This window comes from Ptychodera flava, chromosome 21, assembly GCF_041260155.1.
Source record: "Ptychodera flava strain L36383 chromosome 21, AS_Pfla_20210202, whole genome shotgun sequence".
NCBI classification, from domain to species: domain Eukaryota; kingdom Metazoa; phylum Hemichordata; class Enteropneusta; family Ptychoderidae; genus Ptychodera; species Ptychodera flava.
In genome coordinates, this window is record NC_091948.1 from 13860597 (window position 1) to 13885831 (window position 25235).

Below are 25235 nucleotides of genomic sequence, written 5' to 3' on the forward strand. Positions count from 1 at the left end.
TGTCTATCAAGAAACCACAGAACTTGGCACATTGATTGACCACGTTTATGTGAAAGGTATTGACAGTGTAAAAGTTGAAGTTATACCAAGATATTTCAGTTTTCATGAAGCTGTTAGGATTCAAATTTGTTGAATTGTGCCGTCCCAATGAGGAAGCTCTCTGCAGCGGGAGCTTTGGGAGTTTGGTGCTAGACGGCCTCCCAATTTTTTTATTTATTTTTTTATTTATTTTATTTATTTATTTCATTTATATATTTGTTTATTTATATATTTTATTTATTTTGTAGGACATTCATAAAGTATGTAATGTATGAGGTGGTCACTTTGCATCAGACAGGGGAATCTTCAAAAACATCAGAAAAAAAATTGTTAGGGTTACGGAGTTTACAGCTTATTTGGTAATACAATGTGGAGGATAATTTAAGAAATATGTTATAGAAAGTCTTTTCATCCCTGTAGATGGAAACTGACCACCTTCCTGTATATAAGTTACGGACTATGATGAAAAATGAAATTAAGAGATATGGCTATGACGGACTTAAGAATTGAAATAAGTGCATGCAAATATTGTATTTGTTATGTGATTTTTATGTATTTGACCTAAAAGAAATGCTTTTATTTAGATGTTGCCATTAGTTGCTATAGATACTCTAATGAAATACAGAAACTTCTTGACCTCGCTGATGTTCCCATAAGACTAGATATAACTGGACTACAAAGGAGATTTTGTTTGAATATCACATGAAACTGGTCCAATAATCATTTTAATGCAAGGAAATTCAATTTCAACTGGTTTAACGGTAACAAATTTATTTAGGTGATCTATAGTGAGAAAGTATTGTGGTCGCTGTAGTATAGTACTCTAATGTTTATTTTATGACAATCAATGTTGACAAAGGTTAGTCACTAATAATTGATGATGCAAAACTGTTGCATATGCAGCCACTGTACATTCTAGATGAACTTCTATAGATCACCTACTGTATTGATATCTGAAAAATGAGTTTGACTGTATTACTCTTAATGAGTGAGACATGGGAGTGTCCCAGTCAACAAGCCATTGATCTTTTCACAATGACCTGCATACAATTACAGATTTTGTCTGTAGTATGTGTGTTGTCAAAAAGGTAGACATTCTACTCCAAATTGAACGACTGCTTCTTGAAAAAGATGATTCAAAACGGAAAAGACTACTGATGTTTGAAATAGCTGGCCCAAACTGGAAAAGTGGTGGCCTTTATAGTCAGTAATTTAGAGCCCTGTATTACTTCACAATACATGTACATACTTTATGAATGTTCCAAGTTTGCAATATTCTTTTGCATTGTTGGCTGTAGACTTATTTACTTATTTATTCATATTTATTATTTAATTTTAAGAGCTATATCCTATAGTAAGCAAAGAAATTTAATAAGGTGTGTTTACAAGTCCACATTGCAAGTGGTAGCTAATGTATGAGTTCTTTACATGAAATACTGGAAATGATGTCTGTTGAACTTGTGTGAAAAGATGAAGCAAAACTCATGGATGTGCTGACGCAGTTTGTTGTATTTTTCAAGGAATTTATCTTAGAAGCATGAGCATCTGACTTACTGATTGTCATAGCTGTCAGAGCATGCTATCAATGTGTTTGCCATACAAATGTTAAACATTACATAATGAACAAAATGTTTGCCAGTTGTAATATCTGTACAAGTTGTGGCTGGCTAGAGCATAGTCTTGCTTTCCAGACCTTAGAGGCGTCACTTTGACATAATATCATAGTAAGGTGTACTGCAAGCAGTTGGGAGTATGACTTTAGCATCAAGCTGCAAAGTGAGAAGAGTGAGTCACAAAGCAACAAGGATATGTGGCGACTACAAATATTCATATTTTAGGATATTTATAGCCACCAATTTAATAGAAAGACAATGGAGACACTTGTTAAAACCGTTGTGCATATTCAAGACAAGGCACTTGTAATAACAACAAAGAAGAAGATAAATCTGAAAGTGCTTAAGAAACTCATCGCAAGTGACTTTTACACAATCAACTGATATATCAATGATTCATAAAAACTTTCAGGGATTCCTTCAAGTTATTGACATACTAGAAAACTGCTAACACTAGACAAACACCATAGCTAGTTCAACCCAACAAATGGAGCTGTACAGCACAATTGAAGAAAGCAATTGATTGTTGCAGAGAAAAAGTCTTGATAAAGTGTGTGAGATACAAGCACATTGAAGTTATTGCCTTTTAAATATGTGGAAAAAGACATGCTACATTAACTTGTTGGCTGGTATGGAAAGCATTGGTACGATACATACAAAAACAATTACAAGATCATGTCTAATGCCACAGCAATAGAAGGAAGTTGCTACATGACAGTGAAACAGAAAATAGAGATGGAAGCTGCCACTTCATGTTTTGAAGTGTCAATGTCTCGTGCTTCAATATAGGGAGATTCGGCAACTATGGCATTATATACCATATCATGAAATACTTTGCAGAATTTTCATCAATTAAGTACATTGTATGGTTACATGGTTATTGGTTCTTTAAAGAAAAATGGTTTATATATTTGTCTGACATATGGTGCATATCTTTGCCAGGTGTCAATCATGTGCCAATTACTTCATGAGTTGAGTTTCAAAAGACTTCATTTCTGTAGATGGTAATCTATTGTGAATGAATCTTTATGCTGTGTTCTGTTTGTTGTGTAAAAGTCTGAAACCATTCATTCAAGGTTCAAGGAATTTCCAAACGTCAGCAAAGAACTGAGGATATAAGTTTATAAATTTACTATGGAAGACTCACATGTAGTTTCTCAACATGTAGTTTAAAGGGTCAGAACAGTTCAAAACAAAGTAAATTCACATTTTTTGCCAAGTTATGATATATAACCATGCTTCATGGTCTCTATATTTTCAAGGAAGTCTTCAACTTTGTTGATAGTCTGCAACAATGTAGTCTTGACAAGTACAATGTAAGTGATATGTAATCACAATGCAGCATGATTCTGTGCTGCTGGAATCAACCTGACATGTACACTTCTTTTGGCTTTTAAATGAATATTCAACCTGGGCATGCTGATATGTAATATTTGAATATAGTGCTGTGCCTGCCCAATTCACATTATCTCAATGGAATACATCATTGGTAGTCTGGAAAGCAAGACTAGCTGGAGCATGGCTTAACGTGCAGAAAGATGATGCCACACTTGGTATAATGTTATGATGAGTTCAAACAGGCTGTGTGACTGCATACTGAGTGTTTGTGCTTTTTGACAGTTTTAAAGGCTGGATACCATGGTAGTATTATACATTAAATTATACCATACCAGTATATTGATCGGACAAATGCAGCCATCTTATTAATCAAGACATTAAAACAATTTGGTATATTCATGATATAACACAGTTAGCACATTTGCAAACTCCATGCCAGAGTTTCAATATATTGTTATGATATAATAGCAATATATCACACCCAGAGACCAGATACCACTGGGTTTTGACCAGTTCACTTTAGACATGCACTCACTACGGCTCGTGCATTTATGTCATGAAGTGGTCAAATTTCATTGTATATACTGTTGCTTGGTGTAGTTTATTGCTTAAATATACAGCAAGTCACTTACCAAACACAGCATATTTTGCTCAAAAATTACTTTTTTGCAAATATTTATTCAAGTTTAATAAATTTATTGACCCAAAATTAAAATATTGGTTGGGTTCACCTTTTAGCTTCTTGAACATACATGAGATAAAGAAGTGTCAATTTATGCAAATATATGCATATCACCCAATTTCCTGGCTTCTTTTTCCTCCCAAGTTCGAAATTTCAAAAGAATTTAACTCCACTCTGGCTGGCACAAATTTTCTGAAATTTTCACATTATGTTCCTTAAATACTGTATAACAAAAAGACTATTTTGTTTTGCAATAAAGTTATTACATTTTGAATAAGAGGTATTTTAATTTTTCTTATCATGATTTCAATCAATTTTTTGACTGTCAGTGTTTAAACCCTTGCCATTTTAGAATGAAGATAGATCATGCAAAACAAAATAGTCCTTTTTTACTACGTATACTGTTCTTTGAAGTGAAGTATTACATTTCAAAAATTAGCATCAAGTTTTTGACTTAAATTAACTGTTATCATTAGTACCGATATTGAGTTTTTTTTATGTCAAATATACACCCACTTCATCTTTTCACTAAACTACTGCCATCTACTTTTTGAAAATATATAGTTTGAGGGGGTTTCCTTGTCATCTTTGATGAGAAATGTTGCTTTGAAAAAACTGTGTTGGTAACACGCAGCTGCACCTTAAGAGATAACTTTCATGATCAAAATTGTTACACCTATTGGAACAGTGCAGTATGACTTTCTTCAGTCTGTGTTCATTATTAGCTACTCAATGATTGTAATGAAATAATATGGTGATACATCTACTGTGAAGAAGAGTTTCTAATATCGTTCTGTTTTACTTTTTGTTAGTACTGTATGGTGAAACTTCAAGTAGGAGTAATTGCTCAAAATGAAATATTTTTGTTATTATTGAATTTTACACATTTATGTAATAATGATTTTGTTGTTAGTGTTCTTCCAAGTCTTAATAGCTATGGCTATCCACTGAGTTTAAATAAAGGGAGTTAAAATCTCATCATTAGTCATGGCTCAGTCACTTGCATATCACAATTTTTTCTTCTTTATCCTGTAGTTAAGAGTGAATTTCTCTCTTTAAGGATAGTATGAAACATCACTCCCTGATGTATTATCTGATAGACAGAACTTGATATCAGAATTCATGGACTTTATCATGTTGATTGCGTGTGTTGGTTTTGGAGAAGTTGATGTTGAAGATTAAATCACGATTTCCTCAAAATCCAATATGGCGGCCAAACCATGTGACCGATCAAAACACCTTTCGCAAATATGGTGTTCCATCATACCAAATATGAAGGGTGTAGCACTTGTGGTTACTTAGTTATGAACATATACGCATATTTAAGGTCAAAGGTCATCGAGGTCACATGACATTTTGTCCAAAAATTTGTATTGCTAAGTTATGCCTTTATACCAAAAATCAGACTTCTAGCTCTATTGGCTCGCCCAGAATTAGATATGTGCATATTTAATGAGGTACCGGATATGGCATCATAAGATCTGCCATCATACCAAATATGAAGGATGTAGCACTTGTGGTTATTGAATTATGGACATATATGTATATTTGAGGTCAAAGGTCATTGAGGTCATAAGACATTTTGTGAAAAAAATTGTATCCCATACTGATCCCCATATACAAAAAATCAGACCTCTAGCTCTATTGGCTTGCCCAAAATTAGATATGTACATATTTAATGAGGTACAAAATATGGCGCCATATGATCTCTGATCATACCAAATATGAAGGATGTAGCACTTGTGGTTCTTGAGTTATGGACAAATATGTATATTTAAGGTCAAAGGTCATCGAGGTCACATGACATTTTGTCAAAAAAATTGTATTGCTAAGTTATGCCTATATACCAAAAATCAGACCTCTAGCTTAATTGGCTTGCTCAAAATTAGATATGTGCATATTTAATGAGGTACCGGATATGGCACCATGTGGTCTCCAATCATACTAAATATGAAGGATGTAGCACTTGTGGTTCCTGAGTTATGGACATATATGTATATTTGAGGTCAAAGGTCATTGGGGTCATGTGACATTTTGTCAAAAAAAATTGTATCCCATACTTATCCCCATATACCAAAAATCAGACCTCTAGCTCTATTGGCTTGCCCAAAATTAGATATGTGCATATTTAATGAGGTACCGGATATGGCACCATATGGTCTCTCATCATACCAAATATGAAGGGTGTAGCACTTGTGGTTACTTAGTTATGAACATATACGTATATTTAAGGTCAAAGGTTATCGAGGTCACATGACATTTTGTCCAAAAAATTGCATTGCTAAGTTATGCCTATATACCAAAAATCAGACCTTTAGCTGTATTGGCTTGCCCAAAATTAGATATGTGCACATTTAATGAGGTACCAGATATGGCACCATGTGGTCTACGATCATACCAAATATGAAGGATGTAGCAAATTGTGGTTCCTGAGTTATGGACATATATGTATATTTGAGGTCAAAGGTCATCAAAGTCATTTGAAATTTCTTAAAAAAATTGTTTTTCGTAGTTATCCCTATATACCAAAAATCTGACCTCTTGCTCTATTAGATTACCCAGAATTAGATATGACTCTTACATAGGCTAGAATAAGCCATTTGTATAGCTAAGCTGCAGAGGTATAGGGGAGGTCAAAGGTCATTGAAAAATCAGAAAAATAATAATTTAAAAATCTTCTTCTCAAAAACTGCCAGGTCAATTTCCTTTGAATTTATTATATAGCATCAAGAAGTATGGCCTAGAAAGTTTGCGAAAAGATTTTGGTGTTAGTTCCGGAGAAGAAGATTTTTAAAGATTAAATTGGTATTTTTCAAAAATCCAATATGGCAACCAAATAACGTGACTGATCCAAATGTCTTTCGCAAACTCAAAAGAGATCACTCTCAGGATGACATGAGTACAATTTCAGTTAAATCGGTGTGTTTGTTCTGGAGAAGAAGATTTTTAATGATTAAATTGCGATTTTCGTAAAATTCAAGATGGCGGCCAAATCACGTGACCGATCAAAACGTCTTTCGCAAACTTAAAAGAGATCACTCTAAGGATGACATGAGTAAAATTTCAGTTCAGTCAGTGTGTTGGTTCTGGAGAAGAAGATTTTTAATGATTAAATTGCGATTTTCGTAAAATCCAAGATAGCGGCCAAATCATGTGACCGATCCAAACGTCTTTCGCAAACTTAAAAGAGATCACTCTAAGGATGACATGAGTAAAATTTCAGTTAAATTGGTGTGTTGGTTCTGAAGTAGAAGATTTTTAATGATTAAATTGCGATTTTCGTAAAATAAAAGATGGCAGCCAAATCACGTGACCGATCCAAAGGTCTTTCGCAAACTTAAGAGAGATCACTCTAAGGATGACATGAGTAAAATTTCAGTTTAATTGGTGTGTTGGTTCTGGAGAAGAAGATTTTTAATGATTAAATTGCGATTTTCGTAAAATCCAAGATGGCGGCCAAATCATTTGACCGATCAAAACGTCTTTCGCAAACTTAAAAGAGATCACTCTAAGGATGACATGAGTAAAATTTCAGTTAAATCTGTGTGTTGGTTCTGGAGAAGAAGATTTTTAATGATTAAATTGTGATTTTCGTAAAATCCAAGATGGCGGCCAAATCATTTGACCGATCCAAACGTCTTTCGCAAACTTAAAAGAGATCACTCTAAGGATGACATGTGTAAAATTTCAGTTAAATCAGTGTGTTGGTTCTGGAGAAGAAGATTTTTAATGATTAAATTGCGATTTTCGTAAAATCCAAGATGGCGGCCAAATCACGTGACCGATCCAAACGTCTTTCGCAAACTTGAAAGAGATCACTCTAAGGATGACATGAGTAAAATTTCAGCTAAATCTGTATATTGGTTCTGTAGAAGAAGATTTTTAAAATTAAATCTGTATTTTTCGAAAATCCAATATGACCGCCAGGTCGCGCGACTATTCGAAATTTGTATACCCAGGTGCACGAGATCTCATAGGTACCTATTAGCCCTGCAAGTTTAGAAGTTTGCGGTAAGCGGTGTTTGAGTTCTAGGTCGACAAAAAAAGAGCGGAAGAAGAATTATGTGCAAAATTCGAGCTTGAAAAAGTAGGATTTTGAACATCATCTAATAGTTACTGTACGTTTCACTTGGAATTTAATATTTTACGGAAAATCCAATATGGCGGCCAAACCACGAGACCGATCAAAACCTTGTTTCACAAACTTGAACCACATCACTTTAAAGATGCTATATGCAAAATTTCAGTCAATTCGATGTTTGTTCGGGAGAAGAAGATTTTTAAAGATTAAATCACGATTTTCGAAAAAACCAATATGGCGGCCAAACCACGTGACCGATCAAAAGGCCTTTCGCAAACTTGAAAGAGATCACACTAAAGATGTTACATGTCAAATTTCAATCGAATCTGTGTATTGGTTCTGAGTAGAAGATTTTTAAAGATTAAATCACGATTTTCGCAAAATCCAATATGGCGGCCAAACCATGTGACCGATCAAAACGCCTTTCGCAAACTTGAAAGAGATCACACTTAAGATGTTATATGTCAAATTTCAGTCGAATCGGTGTGTTGGTTCAGGAGAAGAAGATTTTTAAAGATTAAATCACGATTTTCGCAAAATCCAATATGGCGGCCAGACCACGTGACCGATTAAAACGCCTTTCGCAAACTTGAAAGAGATCACACTTAAGATGCTACATGTCAAATTTCAGTTGAATCGGTGTGTTCGTTCTGGAGAAGAAGATTTTTGAAGATTAAATCACGATTTTGCAAAATCCAATATGGCGGCCAAACCACGTGACCGATCAAAACGCCTTTCGCAAACTTGAAAGAGATCACACTTAAGATGTTACATGTGAAATTTCAGTCAAATCGGTGTTTTGGTTCTGGAGAAGAAGATTTTTAAAGAATAAATCACGATTTTTGCAAAATCCAATATGGCGGCCAAGGTCACGTGACCGCATGCGATTTTATTAGCAAATTCTTAAGACCTTAGGCCATGCTTGCTATACAAAAAATTTCAAATCGACTAGACCCCTGGGTCTTCTGGAGAAGCCATTTTTAGGTTTTTGGAAAATCCAATATGGCCGCCAGGTCACGTGACCAATCGAAATTTGTATACCCAGGTGCACGAGATCTCATAGGTACCTATTAGCCCTGCAAGTTTCAGAAGTTTGCGGTAAGCGGTGTTTGAGTTCTAGGTCGACAAAAAAAGAGCGGAAGGAGAAGAAGAAGAAGAAGTAGAAGAAAGTTGAACTCCTATAAAACCAATAGGGGCCCAGCCGGTCGGCTTGGGCCCCTAAAAATCGGGGGTCACCGTGCAAATTTTGGTACTAGAGAAACAAATTACCCAAGATTTACCGATATTAGAAATTCAAAATGGCCGCCATCCCTGTGTTAACTCTATAAAGAAAAAGAAAAATTTTCGAATTTCGAAAAAAAAAAACAGGTCAAAAGTTTTCTTTCGCCAAGAGCTTTAAAATGAACCCCCACATGTGGTATATCAGAAGAGAATTGTAAAAGTTTGAGAGTCCGAATGTCTGTCCCCAAGGTGCGTTCTACCTTAAGAAAGGCCTGTACTGAAAATATTCTAGCACGGGACTATGTACCCTCGAAGCAGGAGACTATTTGCTCTCCTAACGTCGGGCAAATCATCCCGGTGTGCAACTAACCTAAAGCACATAGTCCCTTATTTGGGTTATAATATACATTATTATTCTCCGTACCTGCTTCAACTGCCAGAGCTGGTCCTACCATCGTGGTCGCCATGTAAATTGCTGTATTCAATATGAATATCACAGTACATGCAATGCGTAGACCCAGGTTATATCGCAAACCGACATACTGCAATCAGAGGGAAAGGCTCATAAATCAGTTTATCGCTCAATTTATGCGTGGGCAAAGCCATTGTGTTCCCGTCTATTAACTTTTCTGTCCCATTAATTATTAGGGGCGATGTCAAAAGTTTAATTTAGGATAAAAAAATTAATTCCCTTAGTTTCCCCCTACCCCCCCCCCCCCCCCTAGAAACTTAATCGACTTATATTGAACTTATTGGCAGGCTCTTTCTATGTTAAGCGAAGCAAAGGACCAGTCAGTTATGGGGTGAAATAAAAAAACGACTAAAATAATACTTCATTAACACTAAGAACACATTTTAATTTTGTGTTTTATCGAATGAAAATACAACAATATTAACAACAAACTTGAAGTTTATCGATGGGTGAACAAGCAAGGTTTCTCCTTTAAGAGATAAGACCTTAAATCGATTTGTCGGATAGAAAATTTTTTGGGTCAAACACTCCCCACCCCAAAACTAAAAGGATTAAGTTTTTTATCCGACATCGAACTTTTGACAGTGCCCCTTACATTATTACATTTAATGTAAATTGAATTGTTTCAATTAAAATGCACTAAAGAATGTATCTAAATATCAAAGGTAAAATTTGGTAATGGTATTCGAGATATATCGAACCACGGTATTTTTTCAAGTTTCATGTTAAAACAATGATATTTTGTCCCTCACATTGTCTTCAAGGGTGCACATGGTAGAAGACAATTCAATCATTGATAAATCTGTACACTGTTGCCACTTTAACCAAGCTGACATTTACACCATACAGTAAATTTCAAAAACTGATCTCAAGATCTCAGTCATAACAAGAATTTTTCAGTTTTAGCCAATATTTCAAGATGATCATTAACTTCAGGTAGCATGGCGTTCAAGACATATTGTGATTCGTAGCGGTGACCCTGCTAGATTTTCGATTGCATTCTTCGCAAAGGTTAGCATGAAGCTGTGTGTTCGATGAAATAAAATTAAAGGTATACTGTCAAATGTTCCAATTTTGCCACAGTTATCATGGAAAGAGAAAATCTAACCAATCACAGATTTTAAGCGGGTGACCGCTTTTTAAAAACAGCGCCGTCACATGGGCATTTTGAATACCAAGGAACGCCCTTTGACCATATATGGACATCTTTAGATTACATTTGAATGTATCTTTAATAACGCATGATAATATGGGCAAGATGCCTCCGGACTAGTGCTCATATGACCGTAATATTGATGATATCCTCACCTTCGACTAAGGTATCATCAATATTATCATGTATCATCAATATTATTATCTTGAACACCAGTCGTAGGGCGGATCACGTTCTTGCTATCATGTGGTATTATTTAATTATCTTACCTCGTAGACGCTCGTTATAGGAAGATTCCGAAAGACTGGGATGAAAAAGTAGGCAGCGAAGGAGTAGGCCCATAAGTACTTTGTAACATACATGGCATATTGAATTCCGTGTATGTATACTTCGGCTGGAAATCCAAGAATAGCTATTGATGATGTATACGTTACAAATATCGACATAGCGATCGGTACGCATCCCATACGACCATCGGCAACCAAGAATCTGAGAGTGAACATACACGAAGAGGTACCACTTACAAATTAAAAGAGAAACTGAATCAAGCTATGTCTCATTTGAAAGGCATTTTAATTTTTTATTCAATTTGTGCTGTCGCAGCAGTGGAATGGCGTTAATACCCACCAAACGCCGTCAAGGTAAGCCCGAAACATAAACCTTGGGGAAACCATTGTTTGGTTTTCTAAAAATAACTTTGTCAGCGAATATTGTAATATCCGATAAAACGACAGAGATACAATGATGGAGCGAGTGTTATTGTGTCTGTAACGTTTTCTTTTACTCGGGATCTTAGTCATAACAAAAATTTTTCCAGTAATGTTATATATAGACAACATCAAAATGGGTTCAAAATCTATTGCATACGAGCTATATTATTGCCAAATTCTGAATGCCTGAAATTACCTGAAATCAGAAAAAATATGGAGTGCCAAGGTGTGAAAATCAAACAATTATTTGACTTATCACATGAACTGGCCCGAATTTCCACCTGTGTGACGTAGAACAGGACGGATAAGAAATCCGAATTACCCCTGTTGTACGTCATCAACCGGAACTTTTTTCTTTCATGGTACCGTTCATACATGATATGCAGGCGTCGCGACACGAACAGATTTGTTGTGATCGATGCCGTGCTAGCTCGCACGTTATTTTTACAAAAAGGTGACCCGATAAATCCAGACATGGAAACATAGAAGGCATATTTGTCCAACGAAATTTCAAGTCGCTAAAACAATAGCTTTTCCCGAGAATCGAATGGAGATACCGCACTGACGATCGTTATTTTAATGGCTCAGTAACGTCTCGGCTCCAGTCGAGTCGCGTGGACGTCGTACCTGGCGATCCCGGTTGGCGATAAAACCGAAACCTACACCTCAAACTGAATAAATGAGTATAGTATAATCTTCGGGAAAGCGACATAGGAGGCACAAGCCTAAAGTCATTCGACTAACAACGATCAATTTCTTTAATCACACAAAAACTCCGTAAAGTCTCGCTCGGAATCCCCGTCGGAATCAAACTTGCAGCGCGGCATAATGCTGTATATAGCGAAGACATAAGCTGTCGAGCTGTGTGCAGCGCTGTAGAATCCCATGTACTTCGAAAGTTGACTCAGACAACACTCAAAACAGAGTTTCCGTCAACAAAATTAGGATGTATCCATGGACGAGATATGTGTCAATGCAAACATCAAAGTTCGTAAGACGAAAACATTGATGACCGAGATCGGGATTGACGAGTTGACACCGGCAGAGACCGGTGACGGCAACGTTGTGGGCACAGACATGCAATGAGTGTGTCATCGAACGGAATCTTTCGCGCTCGCAAAGGTCGTAAACTTGTGTGATATTTTGAAAGCCACGGCATCTCTGAGAATGAGAATTACTGTTTCGATCGTGTCGTCTCATTTACTTCATAAATATAACTGTAAATATTCTAAGTAACTCTGAATACTATGGTATCCGTCGCTAGCACGGTGAAAGCTACATGTCCGCCGATGGCAACTTGCCTTAGCATCGGTACAGCGCGAGATAATGATTGACACGTTCACGTGACCGAATCCGTACGTCTGGTTGGTGGAGATACCCTTTAATGTAGCAAATTTCAGCTTGATGGGATTTATGAATGAAAGTATCTCCTGGGTGACGGGCCGCTTACTCTTTAAATGAAAGTAATCCGCGTAAGTAAAACACAAATCGCGACGAAATTCATGCAATTTGTTACGATAATTTTGATCCATCTACGTCATCTACTGTTCATGTGATAAATATATAATCCCATGGAATTTTTCTCAGTTTGACATCATCGTATACTCGTGTTTTTCGCGGAGCCGCACAACTTCTCGCCTTCGGCTCGAAGTTGTACGGCTCCGCGAAAAACACTCGTATACGATGACGTCAAACAGAGAAAAATACCATGGGATTATATATAATAATAAACTTACTTTGATGTTGACTTTTGTCCTCCTCCAGCCAAACAATGATATATTCCCGTTGCAGCCGAGATTGCCAGCATGGCGCCAAAGATGATATAATCAACTACTCCAAAGGGTACAACGTTAGTGGACATGTTTTTAATCTGCAATTGAACTCTTCTAAAATCGTTAACCACGGGGACAGTTCACTTCTTTTGTGTCACAAAGTTTACACAGCTGACGCATACTTGACATTTCTAAACTCGTGGTGATTTTAGTGTCATCAGCAAAGAATGTTGATAATTTGTCAATATTTGAAAGCATTTGCTTTACTATGCATACCTATGAAAGTATTAAACGGGTTATTTTACATTACAAGTCTTTCTTTGACCAAACTTAGATAACATTCGAATATGTTGTCTTTGTCAATGCTTGAACGCGATCAATGTACAGTTTCGAGTTGATGGCTATTACAGTTTAATCTATAAGTCAGACTTCTTTCCATAAGGTCTTATAATAATAATAATAATAATAATAATAATAATAATATTTTGCATGTTTCTAAGTTATAGTCAGATCAACTTTCTGTGGTAAACGTTTTAACAATGATTATGTCTAGATTGTAGGGTTTGTCATGATGTGATTTCTGTTTGCTACTAATGCGACACTTTTTCTGATGTGTAAAGGAAAGGGATCGTCGGAACTGTGCTCAGTGTGAAAAAGGATAGGATAGGATAGGATAGGATAGGATAGGATAGGATAGGATAGGATAGGATAAATAATTTATAGAGCGCCCATTATCCATCAGCAATGTTCACTGGCGCTTTACACTAGGTCACAGGTAAGCTCTCTTGAAAAAATGAGTCTTAAGCATAAATCTGAAGGTGCGAATGTCCGGGGCTGATCGAATAAGAGCTGGCAGTTTGTTCAATAGAATTGATGAGGAATAGGAGAAGGATCTGTCACCGTATGATTTTAACCGAGTTCGTGGAACTTTAAGTGTGGTTTGTAGACTTGATCGGAGAGATCTGCTAGGGGTGTTGACTTCAATGAGTTCAGCCAGGTATGAAGGAGCGAGTCCATGTATTGATTTATATGTGAGAAGTAGGATTGTGAACTGAATTCTGTAGACACGGGGAGCCAGTGAAGTTCCTTCAGGATTGGTGTAATGTGATCCCTTTTCCTTGTTTTTATGATGAGACGGGCAGCCGAAATTTGTGCTCTTTGTGGAAATCTGATGTATGAGTCTGGTAAACCGTAGAGTAGGGAGTTGCTGTAGTCTAGCTTGGCAGAAAGAGTTGAATACATGAGAGTCAAACAAGTCTGTCTGTTGAGAGAGATATTTCCTGATTAATCCAATACGGCGGATAAGTAGATAGATGCTCTGACAGGTCTGAATTATGTGTTTCTTGAAATCGTGGCTACTGTAAACAGGAATCCAATATTGCGTGCTGCGTCTGCCAGTTGAATGGAACTTCATGCAACTTGAATGCTGTCAATGGTGGTTGGTGAGTGATCATATCGTGAACGAATAAGGAGGATTTCTGTTTTGCCATCGTTGAGTTGTAATTTGTTTGATGTCATCCAATCTTTAATGTCAACCAGACAGTCTTCGATTTGAGAAATTGCTGTCGGAATATTGATTTTTCTTAAAGCCAAGTACAGTTGGTTATCATCTGCATATTGGTGAAATTTAAGATTGTGGTTACGGATTATCTGTCCACGGTTGAGTATATAGAGTGAATAACAGCGGGCCTAGAACTGATCCCTGTGGAACTCCGAATTGAAGTGGAGTTGATTGTGACGAATAACCATTGATTATGATGGACTGGTATCGATTGGTTAGATGTGATGAAAGCCACTGAAGGGCAGTACCTTAAATACCCAGATGAGCGAGGCGTAAAAGCAGAACGTTGTGGTCGATGGTGTCAAACGCTGCAGATAAATCAAGCATTACAAGGATAACATATTGCCCAGCATCGAGGGAAAGAGTAATGTCATTGTGGATCTTTAGAAGTGCAGTTTCAGTACTGTGGAATTTTCTGTAGGCAGATTGGAGCGGTTCAAGAAGTGAATTACTGTTGAGATAGGCATTGAGTCTCTTGGCAACTACTTTTTCTGTAACTTTTGAGATGAATGGAAGGTTAGAAACGGGTCTGTAATTTTTCAGGATGTCTGGATCAAGTGAAGGTTTTTTCAGTAATGGAGTAACAACTGCTGATTTATATGAGCTAGGAACAATCCCAGGGTTCAGTGAAAGGTTGACGATGGTGTTGATGGCTGGCACAAGTGTGTCGATGACTCCTTTTAGTAGGTTTGTTTGGATTGGGTCAAGGCTGCAAGATTTCGATGGCGATGACGTTATCATATTCTTGATTTCCTTCTGACTAGCTGGTGAGAAGGATGAAAGTGATGATGATGATGGAGTTAAAGAATTTACAGAAGGTTGATAGGCGCTTGGTGCTGCATCCAGATCCAAACGTATGTCGACGATTTTCTCGATGAAATATTTGCTGAAAATATTTGGGGCATTTACAGGTGAATGACTTGAACCAGGAGGTATGACTTTAGTTAAGTTGGAAACGATCCTGTTAAGAGCTTTGTGGTCATGACTTTTCTCCTCGATGAGTTTGGTGTAATACCTGGTCTTTGCATGACGAATTAATGAGTTGACTTTATTACACTGGCTGCGGAAAATTTGCCTGTTGATTTCAAGCTTGTTGTGCCGCCACTTGTTTTCTAATTTACGTCTGAGTTTCTTTGCTACAGATATGTTAGTGTTATACCATGTGGAGTCCGGACGCAGGGTGATGACACGTTTTCGAACCTGTGCATGCTTATTAGCAGCTCCTCCAAGCAAGTATTATAATGTGAGACCGCAGTTTCTACGTCATCAGTACTTAGGTGATGCAGGACAGAATTGTTGAGATCTTCCGTAAATGTGCTCAGTGAAATATCTTTGATACGGCGATAGGTGACTTCAGCCTGGATGAGTGGCGGTTTTGGTTGTGTTAAGCTGAGACGCATTGGGAAGTGATCTGACAGGTATAGTTTGTCAATGGTAGTAGAAGAGATGATGGCATCAGAGTTAGTGAAAACAAGATCGAGTGCATGGCCTCGGGTATGAGTTGGTTTGCTGACAATTTGCTTGAGATTGCAAGGGTGAACTAGGTCCTTGAACTTCTGTGTTTTTGAATCTGGTTGGTTTGCTCTCCAGTGGAAATTAAAGTCACCGAGTATAATATTATAATAATATATGTAAATGTTGACGGTGTGTCGACGTGATGTATCTAGATACCGTGCCTAAAATACATCGCTTGTAAAAAAGAGAGTCACATAGGCGCAGTTCTGACGACCCCCTCCCTTTAAAACAAGATATGATACATCGATCTTACATTCAAATCGTGGACACACGCCCATCGCAAGGAAATCACTTCAAAAACTCAGCAAAGCGGTCGCGACCATGTTCTACAAAGCAACTTATAGGCAAATGATCGGAGCTCAACACAATATTTATGAAATGACAGCATTCGTGTTGCATAAAACGTCATATCATACTAAAACATGGCTTTAGTAATTGTTCTTATTTTCCATATGAGTGCTCTTTGATGATGTTTTAACGATCGATGAAGTTGAGTAACACACACACATAAACACACACACACACACATTAATAAGTACCTGAGCTAATATAGAAGTGCGCTGATAAATGCAAACGACTATTTCAGAGGCGGCTACATATCGCGAAAGCGGCCACACGCCCCTATGAAAGAACGCGCCCCCTGAGAGAACAACGATTCGTGTAACAACAGTAAAATGTTGAACGTACACGTACTTTCAGATTGCGTTTTTGCTCGAAGATAAAACACAAGAAACCCTTCAAAGTACTTACCTAGATAGAACTCGGTAAACGGTCTGCGTATGATAACAGTTGTAATAGCAAATGTTGACGTGCTACGTTGGTTTAATATTGTCCGACTTTCTAGCAGCTATCCGGACCAGAGTGTTTTACATATAGTGTTTGTGTCAGTTTTTGTCTACTTATCAACCGAATTTGGTTGCTCAAGGTTAAGCTGTCAATATGACAGCCATTGACAATGCCATAGAATGCACCATAATATGTCAAACGGGGATAACATATGGTTTCGACGGATAAGCAGAGACTCAACGTTGATCATGCGCCTAGGAGTTTAAGATTTTGCGGGAAAATACAAGATATAATAAGTGTAGTTCTAGTTTTACCATCAAAGATAACACTTCATATCGTAGTATTGCTGGGTGATAATCGCTTGACAAGTGTTTCATCAAACCTATAGTGCATCGACCATCACTGTATGATTTATACCTTCTGAGTCTTATGAAGGAGATACAGTACCTGAGAACTTTGGAACTTTGGTTGATCCTGAGGGCAAATTGAAATGCATTTTCTGAGGTCAGATTAAGCGAGTTGACTCTTTGAACATTGTACTTTCCGTTAGTACGATGGTCAGTGCAGATTAAATTTCAATCTCATTACTCTCGTCAATAGCCTGAAAGGCTCACTGTGCACCTGATCACTCAAATAACTCATGGTAGGGTTTTATAGCCCACTGACAAAGAAAATTGCTATTACAGTTAATATTTTTGATGCCCCAGGACCTCCGGAGCATTGACAATTTTTTTTATTTAAATTTGTGCATGCACCAGCTAAAGTAGCTGTAGCACTTAAACAAGGTCTAAAAGTCGAAGTCGTGATCATTTGGGGGCAAAGTGTCACATAAACAGGCCATGACTCTCCAAAGTGAACCAGCTGTCAAGGTTTAGACGTTCTACACAGCGATAAGACCTTCGCCTGTGTTTGTTTAATTTCTTATCATAGAAATTTTAAAAGAGAGCAAGTTGCCACAGTATCTTAACGATAGCTGTTAAGAGCAAATACGTGCAGCTAGTAATACTGTTTGTAAACCCGTCCAAATAAAATTAGATCTTGCCGATAAGCATTGCACAGTTTATTTGGCGTGGGGTTATATCACGTGCTAACGACAATAATTCCAATGTCAGGTTTCTTTCTACATCATTCTAATGATTATTAGTATTCACACTCAACACGAAAACGTGAGTATCATTTCTGTACATAATATTTAATGCATAGGATCGAATTACTTTGCTTACATATCACATATATGGTCTTTTCTAATTAGTCATAGCGCTACTGTAATCTGAAGTAGGCTGGCACTATTTCAGGCTGTGATAACTCTGTGACATATATGAATTAGTCTCTGCATGAAAGGTCTCACTGATCAGAAATTCAATCACACTTTGGCGGGTTGGTCTCTTTGGATGAAAGCTGAAACCCGTCTTGTTTAACTGATTTATCATCAAAATTCTTTGGATACTTCGATCTGTAGAAAAAGCACATCATTATAAATGGAATTCCTCAAGCAGTCTTCGCAAGTTAGATGAGTTTATACACATTATTGCATATGTTTCCCGTATTGTTTATACTGACTTTAAATAGAAGAATGTAAATTGTAGCAACGGTATTCAGTTCAAACATTCAAATATAAGATGCACACAATTTTAACACCGCGTATCTGTTAATCAATTAATCGTCCTATTTATGTATACCTACCTAGTTTTCTATCTGTTTGTGTCTGTCTGTCTATCTGTGAGGCCGTTTGTATGTGTCTGTCTATCCAGTAGCTGTCTCTCTGTCTAATAAGTAGATGTCTGCCTGTCTGCCTGTCCGTCTGTCTGTCTGCCTGTCCTTATGTATGTATGTATGTATGTATGTATGTATGTATGTATGTATGTATGTATGTATGTATGTATGTGTGTGTGCAAGCACGCATGGATGGCCATGTCTATCTGTTCGTCTTTGGCTCTGTCTATCAGTTCGTCTTTCTCTCAACTAGACTATCTTTTCGCCTTTACCTATATGTGAATCCATTGTGATAAGCAACTTTGAAGCAGACAATAATACTGTACAAATATTCCTTGAGTATGCAAACAAGTAGTATCCCGGATGCGAATATATGTGCTATCAAACTAGCGTGTTATTCAATCCATTCAGCCATGCCCCCATTAAACAAACCCCTTACCATCCCATGCTATGCCATTGAATGGTTTCCTACTCCTATTCCTCTGTCCTTACCTCCCTTCAATCTAAGTAAATTGTAAAAAGTAAATCTTCCTCCCTTCAATCTAAGTAAATGGAATTGATGCAACTCCTTTGACTTATGCATATTTAATCTTTTTACCTGAGTAAATTAACCAGCAACGAAGGATCAACTGGTCTCTTCAGCGATGGTTTGACACATCGAGCAATCTCACTGACTATTAAACCAACAAATACTGTGACCAGAAAGTTAACAGTTGTGTACCACATGAAGGACATCTGAGGAGATAAGATTAGTTTATAGGTCGTGGCCAGTCAAACAGAAAAAGACAATCCTAAGGAAAATAACTGCACGTAAGAATCAATTCATTTAATTTTGCAACAAAGAAAGTTAATGCATGTTTACCTTGTCAAAACTTTGATAATTTTGGATTTTTTTTTTACTTCGTAGAGAGAATTCACCATGAGCAAAAAGACAAAGCAAAATTAATCGTTTAATTGCGGTAAGACCAAAAACGAATGCTATGTCTTGTAAACAGATAACGTTATGTCGTTTGATGTCAGGTTTTAGCCGTTGGCGGAAAAAATAGTTACATACGTATAGTGAAACATATTTTACTTAAGCGGAAAAAACTTTTCGCTGTGGGTGTGTCAGCATTGAAGATAAATGTGGGTTTTTCGGAATTTCTCTTACCTTATGTATCGCTAGCAGCTCTAAATTGAACTCCCTTGCTAATATAGGACCAGCACTGACGAATATGCCGAAGGCGAGGGCAATAACGAGGCCAGTAAAGACACCCCTATAAAAACACATATCAGACTTAAGGGACATTGTTGACAGATAATGAGTGAAATAAGTAAAATATCATGGTAAATTTACTACATTCTCGATCGGATTCAAACACACAACATACGGGTCCTGTTCATTTAGCGGTGACAAGGGTGTTAAAAACCGCTCCGCTAAATTACCACTTCTCTTAATATCAAATGACGTCGCATCAATATATAGAATAACTCATAAAGTGAAAAGCTTTTTTCGCGATTTTTTTATTAATAGCGATTAAGATTGTTGGAGATTTGATATTGGTACTTCTTCCGGAAACGGCCGATGTCGTACAGGACTGTAGGGTTCAAGCCTACAAATTTGGAGTCCATGGGGTGAAACTATGGGGTTGCACAATTGTTTACTGAGCAACTGCCGATCATGGCCAACAAATTGTAATCCGGATGGCAAAGGTATATTAATTATATAAACGTATAAAAGGGACAAAATCGCCTATTTTTCATGAATTTTGTTTGATACGAGATACTATTTATATTGTTTGACATGTTGAAAGATAATAAATGGGTGGTCATGCATATATTCGAGCCCAGTTTTAGCCACGATACATGAAACCACCGTGAGAATTAATGAATGGTCATGACCATTAATTCATTCTCGCGATGGTTTCATTTAATTTGCCTAGAACCGGGGTCAAATAAATGCAAGGTCACCCATTCATTCAGATTCTTTTAGTATCTCGTATCAAACAAAATTCATGAAAAATGAGCGACTTTGTTCCTTTAGTACTCTGCCAATAATAGTATTCATAACATTTCTAAACTTCTCTATAAATCGGGGAATGTATACGTTTGGGAGAATGCCACAATAAGATAAAGAAATGATTTTTTTATATTACTGTCATGTTATTTTTGTCATCAAGAAGGTGGCCTGATGTTCACAACTTCTAGCATAATAGTTCTGTGTCGGCAAAAACACTGGCCAAATCGGAGTACATCAAAAAATAACATAGTTACCACGTGTTAGTTCTTGGAAAGAACATCCCCATGATGAAGATGGCAAGTAAAGGTCCGAAAAGCACGCCTAGTACTATATTCGATATTTCGACAAACGTCCCTAGGTATGGCACAAGAAACCCGAGAAGCGTTCCAAACACTCCAAGAACACAATCTGGAAAATAATTTTATGTAATGTAATACACAGCAATCGAACACACATCCAATAAGTATACAAAACAATTTGACGGAACGTTTTCTCGGCATATCTACATAATACATTGTTGCTCATCGTGACGTACCATGCAAATGTCATGTCATAATGCACATGATATAAAAAGTCGTATTGATTTTGGACCGAAAAATATAAGTTATTTTAAATTAAACGGAAAACTTTGAAGAGAACTCATTAAAATCTTTATATGCAGTAAATTAATTTTATCATCACTTGATACGCATGGCATTAGTATGTTAGATTTATCTTATGAGGCAGAGAGAGAGATATGGGGGAGGGAGGAGGGAGGGGAGGAGGGAGGGAAAATCCTTCAGACCGACATGCAGACGGATCTTGTAGTGTATCGGTGCCGGATAACACTTGAACAGAAAAAGTTTCTATTTAATTAATACAATATACATACTAATTATTTTGGTAAGCTTAGTGTCCCAAACATCGTCCTCTTTCACTTCAATTTTTGTCCTTTCAGATCGCCACCGTCTCCAAGGTTTAACGATGTCTTGCAATATGCACGCAACGGCAGCATTCAGACTAGACGAAATGGAACTGAAAAAAATGTAAATAAACCATTATTCATTATACAATTTATTAAGGATAGACATCTGTAAGCATACTCAAAAATGCTAAGGCACGGTTCCATGTACCAGGCGCATGCTGTAATAAAAGAGAAGGATAGTTTTTCAACGTACATTGTCTGATTTCATCGAAATTTGGACAATTGTATTAAATACAACAGATTCCGCGTAAAATACGTTTATAATATTGGGTCACATGACAAAAAACTGATATTCCCCACCAATACTCATCTTAAGTGGGTTACAATGTGATGCCACAACTCTCTAACGTCTAACTTTCAGTTGTTATTGTTACTTGAATTGTAACAGCTACATTGTACATCAAGCAATCAACTGTTCAGCTATCAGTCCAGACAGAGTCGTCACATGCTAGTTAACCGTAAATTATCAATGAATTGGTGACTTTGAAACGTGTAATGATACCCAAACTTATCGTTTATATTGTACATATAGCCGTAATGTGTCTGTCTCATACACAGAGTATGGCACCGAATTTAAACCCACTGTATCTATTAAAACCCGATAATCCAGCCACTAGTCCTAAACCTTTTACCTTTTTATGCATATTTGGCATAATTACCTATCATCCTTCCTAAAAAATACTTTACCCTCAAACTTTCCCCTGAGATTTCTTCTAATATTTCAATGAAACAAGCGACCTAGCGGCCGATATAGCTCCGCTGTGTTTATGTACAGAATAACTATTTTTGACACATGCACTGTATGAAATCGGGCGTTTACGATTTTATAAGCTAACGTAAACGCGCCTTATCCACTTCCTGTCCCGTCGATTAAGCCAGCTTATATTTCCTAGGGTTGTGACCGGCAGAAACTTACACATCCTAAATCTCACACTTAAGCTGTTACAGGCCGTGTACGTCGAATCTACAAATACGCCCAAATGTACGTTTCAGCAGGGTGATTCGTTGCAGTTTTCAACTATAGTGCTAACATAGTGATCTACGTTGTCTTTAACATGCACTTTTGTGGTTTACGGAGCTAAAACTGGATAGAAAATATGGTTTTGAGCAGGGTTACTCAACTATGTCGAAGTTGCTAGCGAGTGGCGTCAGTGGACAGGCGGGGCAATTGTCACCACTGTCCGTTGTGATTACATAAGCAACGCGCTCGGGTAACACACGGGAAGTATGAATCGCTTCGGTTACGTGCCTTACTAATACTATGACCACACTCTTTTAGTTCTGGTATATAAAGGAACATTAATAGTGGAGCAGCCTCGGTCAATTTTAGCACAGAATGTCTCCCAGTAAATATGTAGTCTTCCCAGTAACTAAAGGCTGACGGTAGCCAGCTTCACTTGGACACCCGGACCATTTCGACAGGAGTTATTCGACGTCTAGTTTTGCCGCGGCCACATTGATTCCCCTTTTTAGTCACTTCCAACAAGGGAAATTCTCATTTCACTCCTTTTCTTCATGTTAACGCACGTTTTAAGGCGAAGCTAATTCTAGGTACTACATGTAGTACGTTCAAGAACGTGTTAACTCTCACTCCGAGGCACGGTAGCATGGCATTCATTAGTGTCTACCAGCACGCATTATCGCCTAGCGCCTTCTTTACCTCATAACTATACATGTACTTAACTTTGAATCATTTCAACCCACTCTGATTTGATTTGTAATTAGCCATGGATTGACTGCTCACACAAACAGCTTGGCGGTCAGAATGATCAGGATCGAAGTGGCAATAATTCTGGCTGGACGTTGATCAGTAATTGGACGATGTCGTTACCTACTGTGGTCCTTAGGTGCGCGCGAGCTACTTTTGATTTGAGCCTAAAAGAAGTTTCCCGAAACTTACATTCAAAAACGCTGGCTGGTCAATAGGGACGCACAAAAAAACTATAAAATTAAGAAAGTTCACTAGTAATTTTTGAAATGCGAAAAAAAGTTTAGTGTAAGTTAGGGTCGTGTTATAGAAAAAAAAGGCATATTACGCAAACTTTCGAAAACAATTGTTCCTGTTTTTGAAGGTCAGTGAACCGCTAAATACCGTGGTTTCAGTAAGTTGCGACGGAACGATGTTCCGATGTTTCACAGGACGAACAGGATAAAAAGTTGTGAGTGACAGTAAGCCGGTACGACTGACGTTTCGAACGATCAAGGGACCGTGTTTCCATGAGTGAAGTGAATTATCCCCCTGAAAATCTCCTCGAATGAATAGAATAGCTGCCAAGAATACATATACTATAGGAAATGTCGCTAATTTATACATCAATTTATCAATTTGACAATCATATGTACAACGACAGTCCCTAAACACATAACTACATGAACAACGCAAAGCGTTTCTTCGCAAACGCCGATCACGCCTGTTCTGAATGTGAAATACAATAGAGCATGGAGGTGTATCTGGTACTTATGTGTAAATGTAGTTCTAACCTCTTGACACCTCATGTTTCGCGATGGAATCTGCGATTGCATGATATGAATTTTCTTGCCACTGTGAGCAAACCAGCACTATAATGTTTATATCGCTGGGAACTATGATATACTTACAAAATACCGCAACCTCAAAGACAGATGCAATAAGCAATTATCATAAAACACATGATGGACTTTCGTCAATTTATAATGGCGCTTCAGTGAAAACTGGGAAATTCCTGAAAAAGTCCACTGACTGGAAACGCCATGATACTGGCCACGGTCCCTCCTGGCACGTATTTTAACATTTATTTCCGGGTTAAATTTCTAGATGTTTCGGCATAAAGTCGTAAATTCCGACCGCAAGCCGTTTCGTGTCGGCCTCTAGCATGTTCTATCTTACAGGGAACATGGTAAAACATAGTAATATCTTCACATCATTTTCAATTCTGTGACACAAGTTTATCGATAGCACTAGCCGCTGATAAAACAAAAGCTTGAAGGCGAATCCGTTGGAGAAAAAACAAATGCACGTAAAAGTAAAGGTAAGAAGGCAAAGGTCAATCAAGCTTACGAATACAACTAGTCAGTCAATGACTGATAAGTTTGCCCCCCCCAAAAAAAAAACAACAACAAGAAAAACAAAACAAAACAAAACAAATCGAAACAGGGATGCTGAAACGACTTAGGTCACGATGCCGATGTGACTTGCGGCCGGAAATTGAGATCGTAATGACATGGGTTGAAACGACTGGCTGGAGGCCACCGGTAGCCAGCGCTACGCAAACCCTTTTATTCCACAAGCTATCAGTCTTTTTAACGCAAATTTTTATCGTGGTAATTACAGTTGTCAAAGTGTAGGTCAGGCCCAGATCATTCAGCTATATCATGGCTGTGAGGTAATTGGCCTAATGGCGTCCTCAAATATCCGAGAGAATTTCTGAAAATCGCCGTTTGTGAAACTTTCCGTTGACATCTAAACCATGCGATCAGAATTCGTCCGACCTTCGCGACGTCAGAACTACGAGTGAAAGACAAATGATAGAAACATAACTTTTTTCCAAAATGCAGAAAAGCCACTGACATGAACAATTATGCAACAAATCACCGTCCCTCCGTGGGTGGAGGGACGGTGAACAAATGTAGATCGTGT

At 37.5% G+C, this 25235-nt stretch overlaps 2 protein-coding genes across 2 annotated transcripts in view; both read right to left on the minus strand.

The window, feature by feature from the left end:
* LOC139121476 (sodium-dependent multivitamin transporter-like) overlaps positions 1-17031 on the minus strand; it is an 82498-nt gene extending 65467 nt beyond the window's left edge. The window contains exons 1-4 of the mRNA XM_070686377.1: positions 16908-17031; positions 13046-13179; positions 10869-11088; positions 9399-9516 (exon numbers count right to left, since the gene is read on the minus strand). Of these exons, the coding sequence (XP_070542478.1) occupies positions 9399-9516; positions 10869-11088; positions 13046-13170 (463 nt within the window). The 5' untranslated portion in view covers positions 13171-13179; positions 16908-17031. The remainder of the gene's footprint in view (positions 1-9398; positions 9517-10868; positions 11089-13045; positions 13180-16907) is intronic.
* Positions 17032-18058: 1027 nt separating this feature from the next.
* On the minus strand, positions 18059-21665 carry LOC139121480 (uncharacterized). Its single transcript, XM_070686380.1, has 5 exons — positions 21527-21665; positions 20910-21063; positions 19807-19912; positions 19255-19391; positions 18059-18396 (listed from the first exon to the last, which is right to left on the minus strand). The coding sequence occupies exons 2-5, from the start codon at positions 20939-20941 to the stop codon at positions 18303-18305; spliced, it is 369 nt and encodes a 122-aa protein (XP_070542481.1). The 5' UTR covers positions 20942-21063; positions 21527-21665; the 3' UTR covers positions 18059-18302.
* Between the last annotated feature and the right edge of the window lie 3570 nt (positions 21666-25235).

What these genes read in the sequence shown, in the direction of transcription:
- LOC139121480 (XM_070686380.1), bottom strand. Translation starts at nt 20,941, where the DNA reads ATGGGGATGTTCTTTCCAAGAACTAACACGTG. An exon ending in TTTCCAAGAACTAACACGTG is followed by an intron (nt 19,913 to 20,909) that starts GTAACTATGTTA and finishes GTGTTTTTATAG; the next exon opens with GGGTGTCTTTACTGGCCTCG. An exon ending in AGCTGCTAGCGATACATAAG is followed by an intron (nt 19,392 to 19,806) that starts GTAAGAGAAATT and finishes TTATCTCCTCAG; the next exon opens with ATGTCCTTCATGTGGTACAC.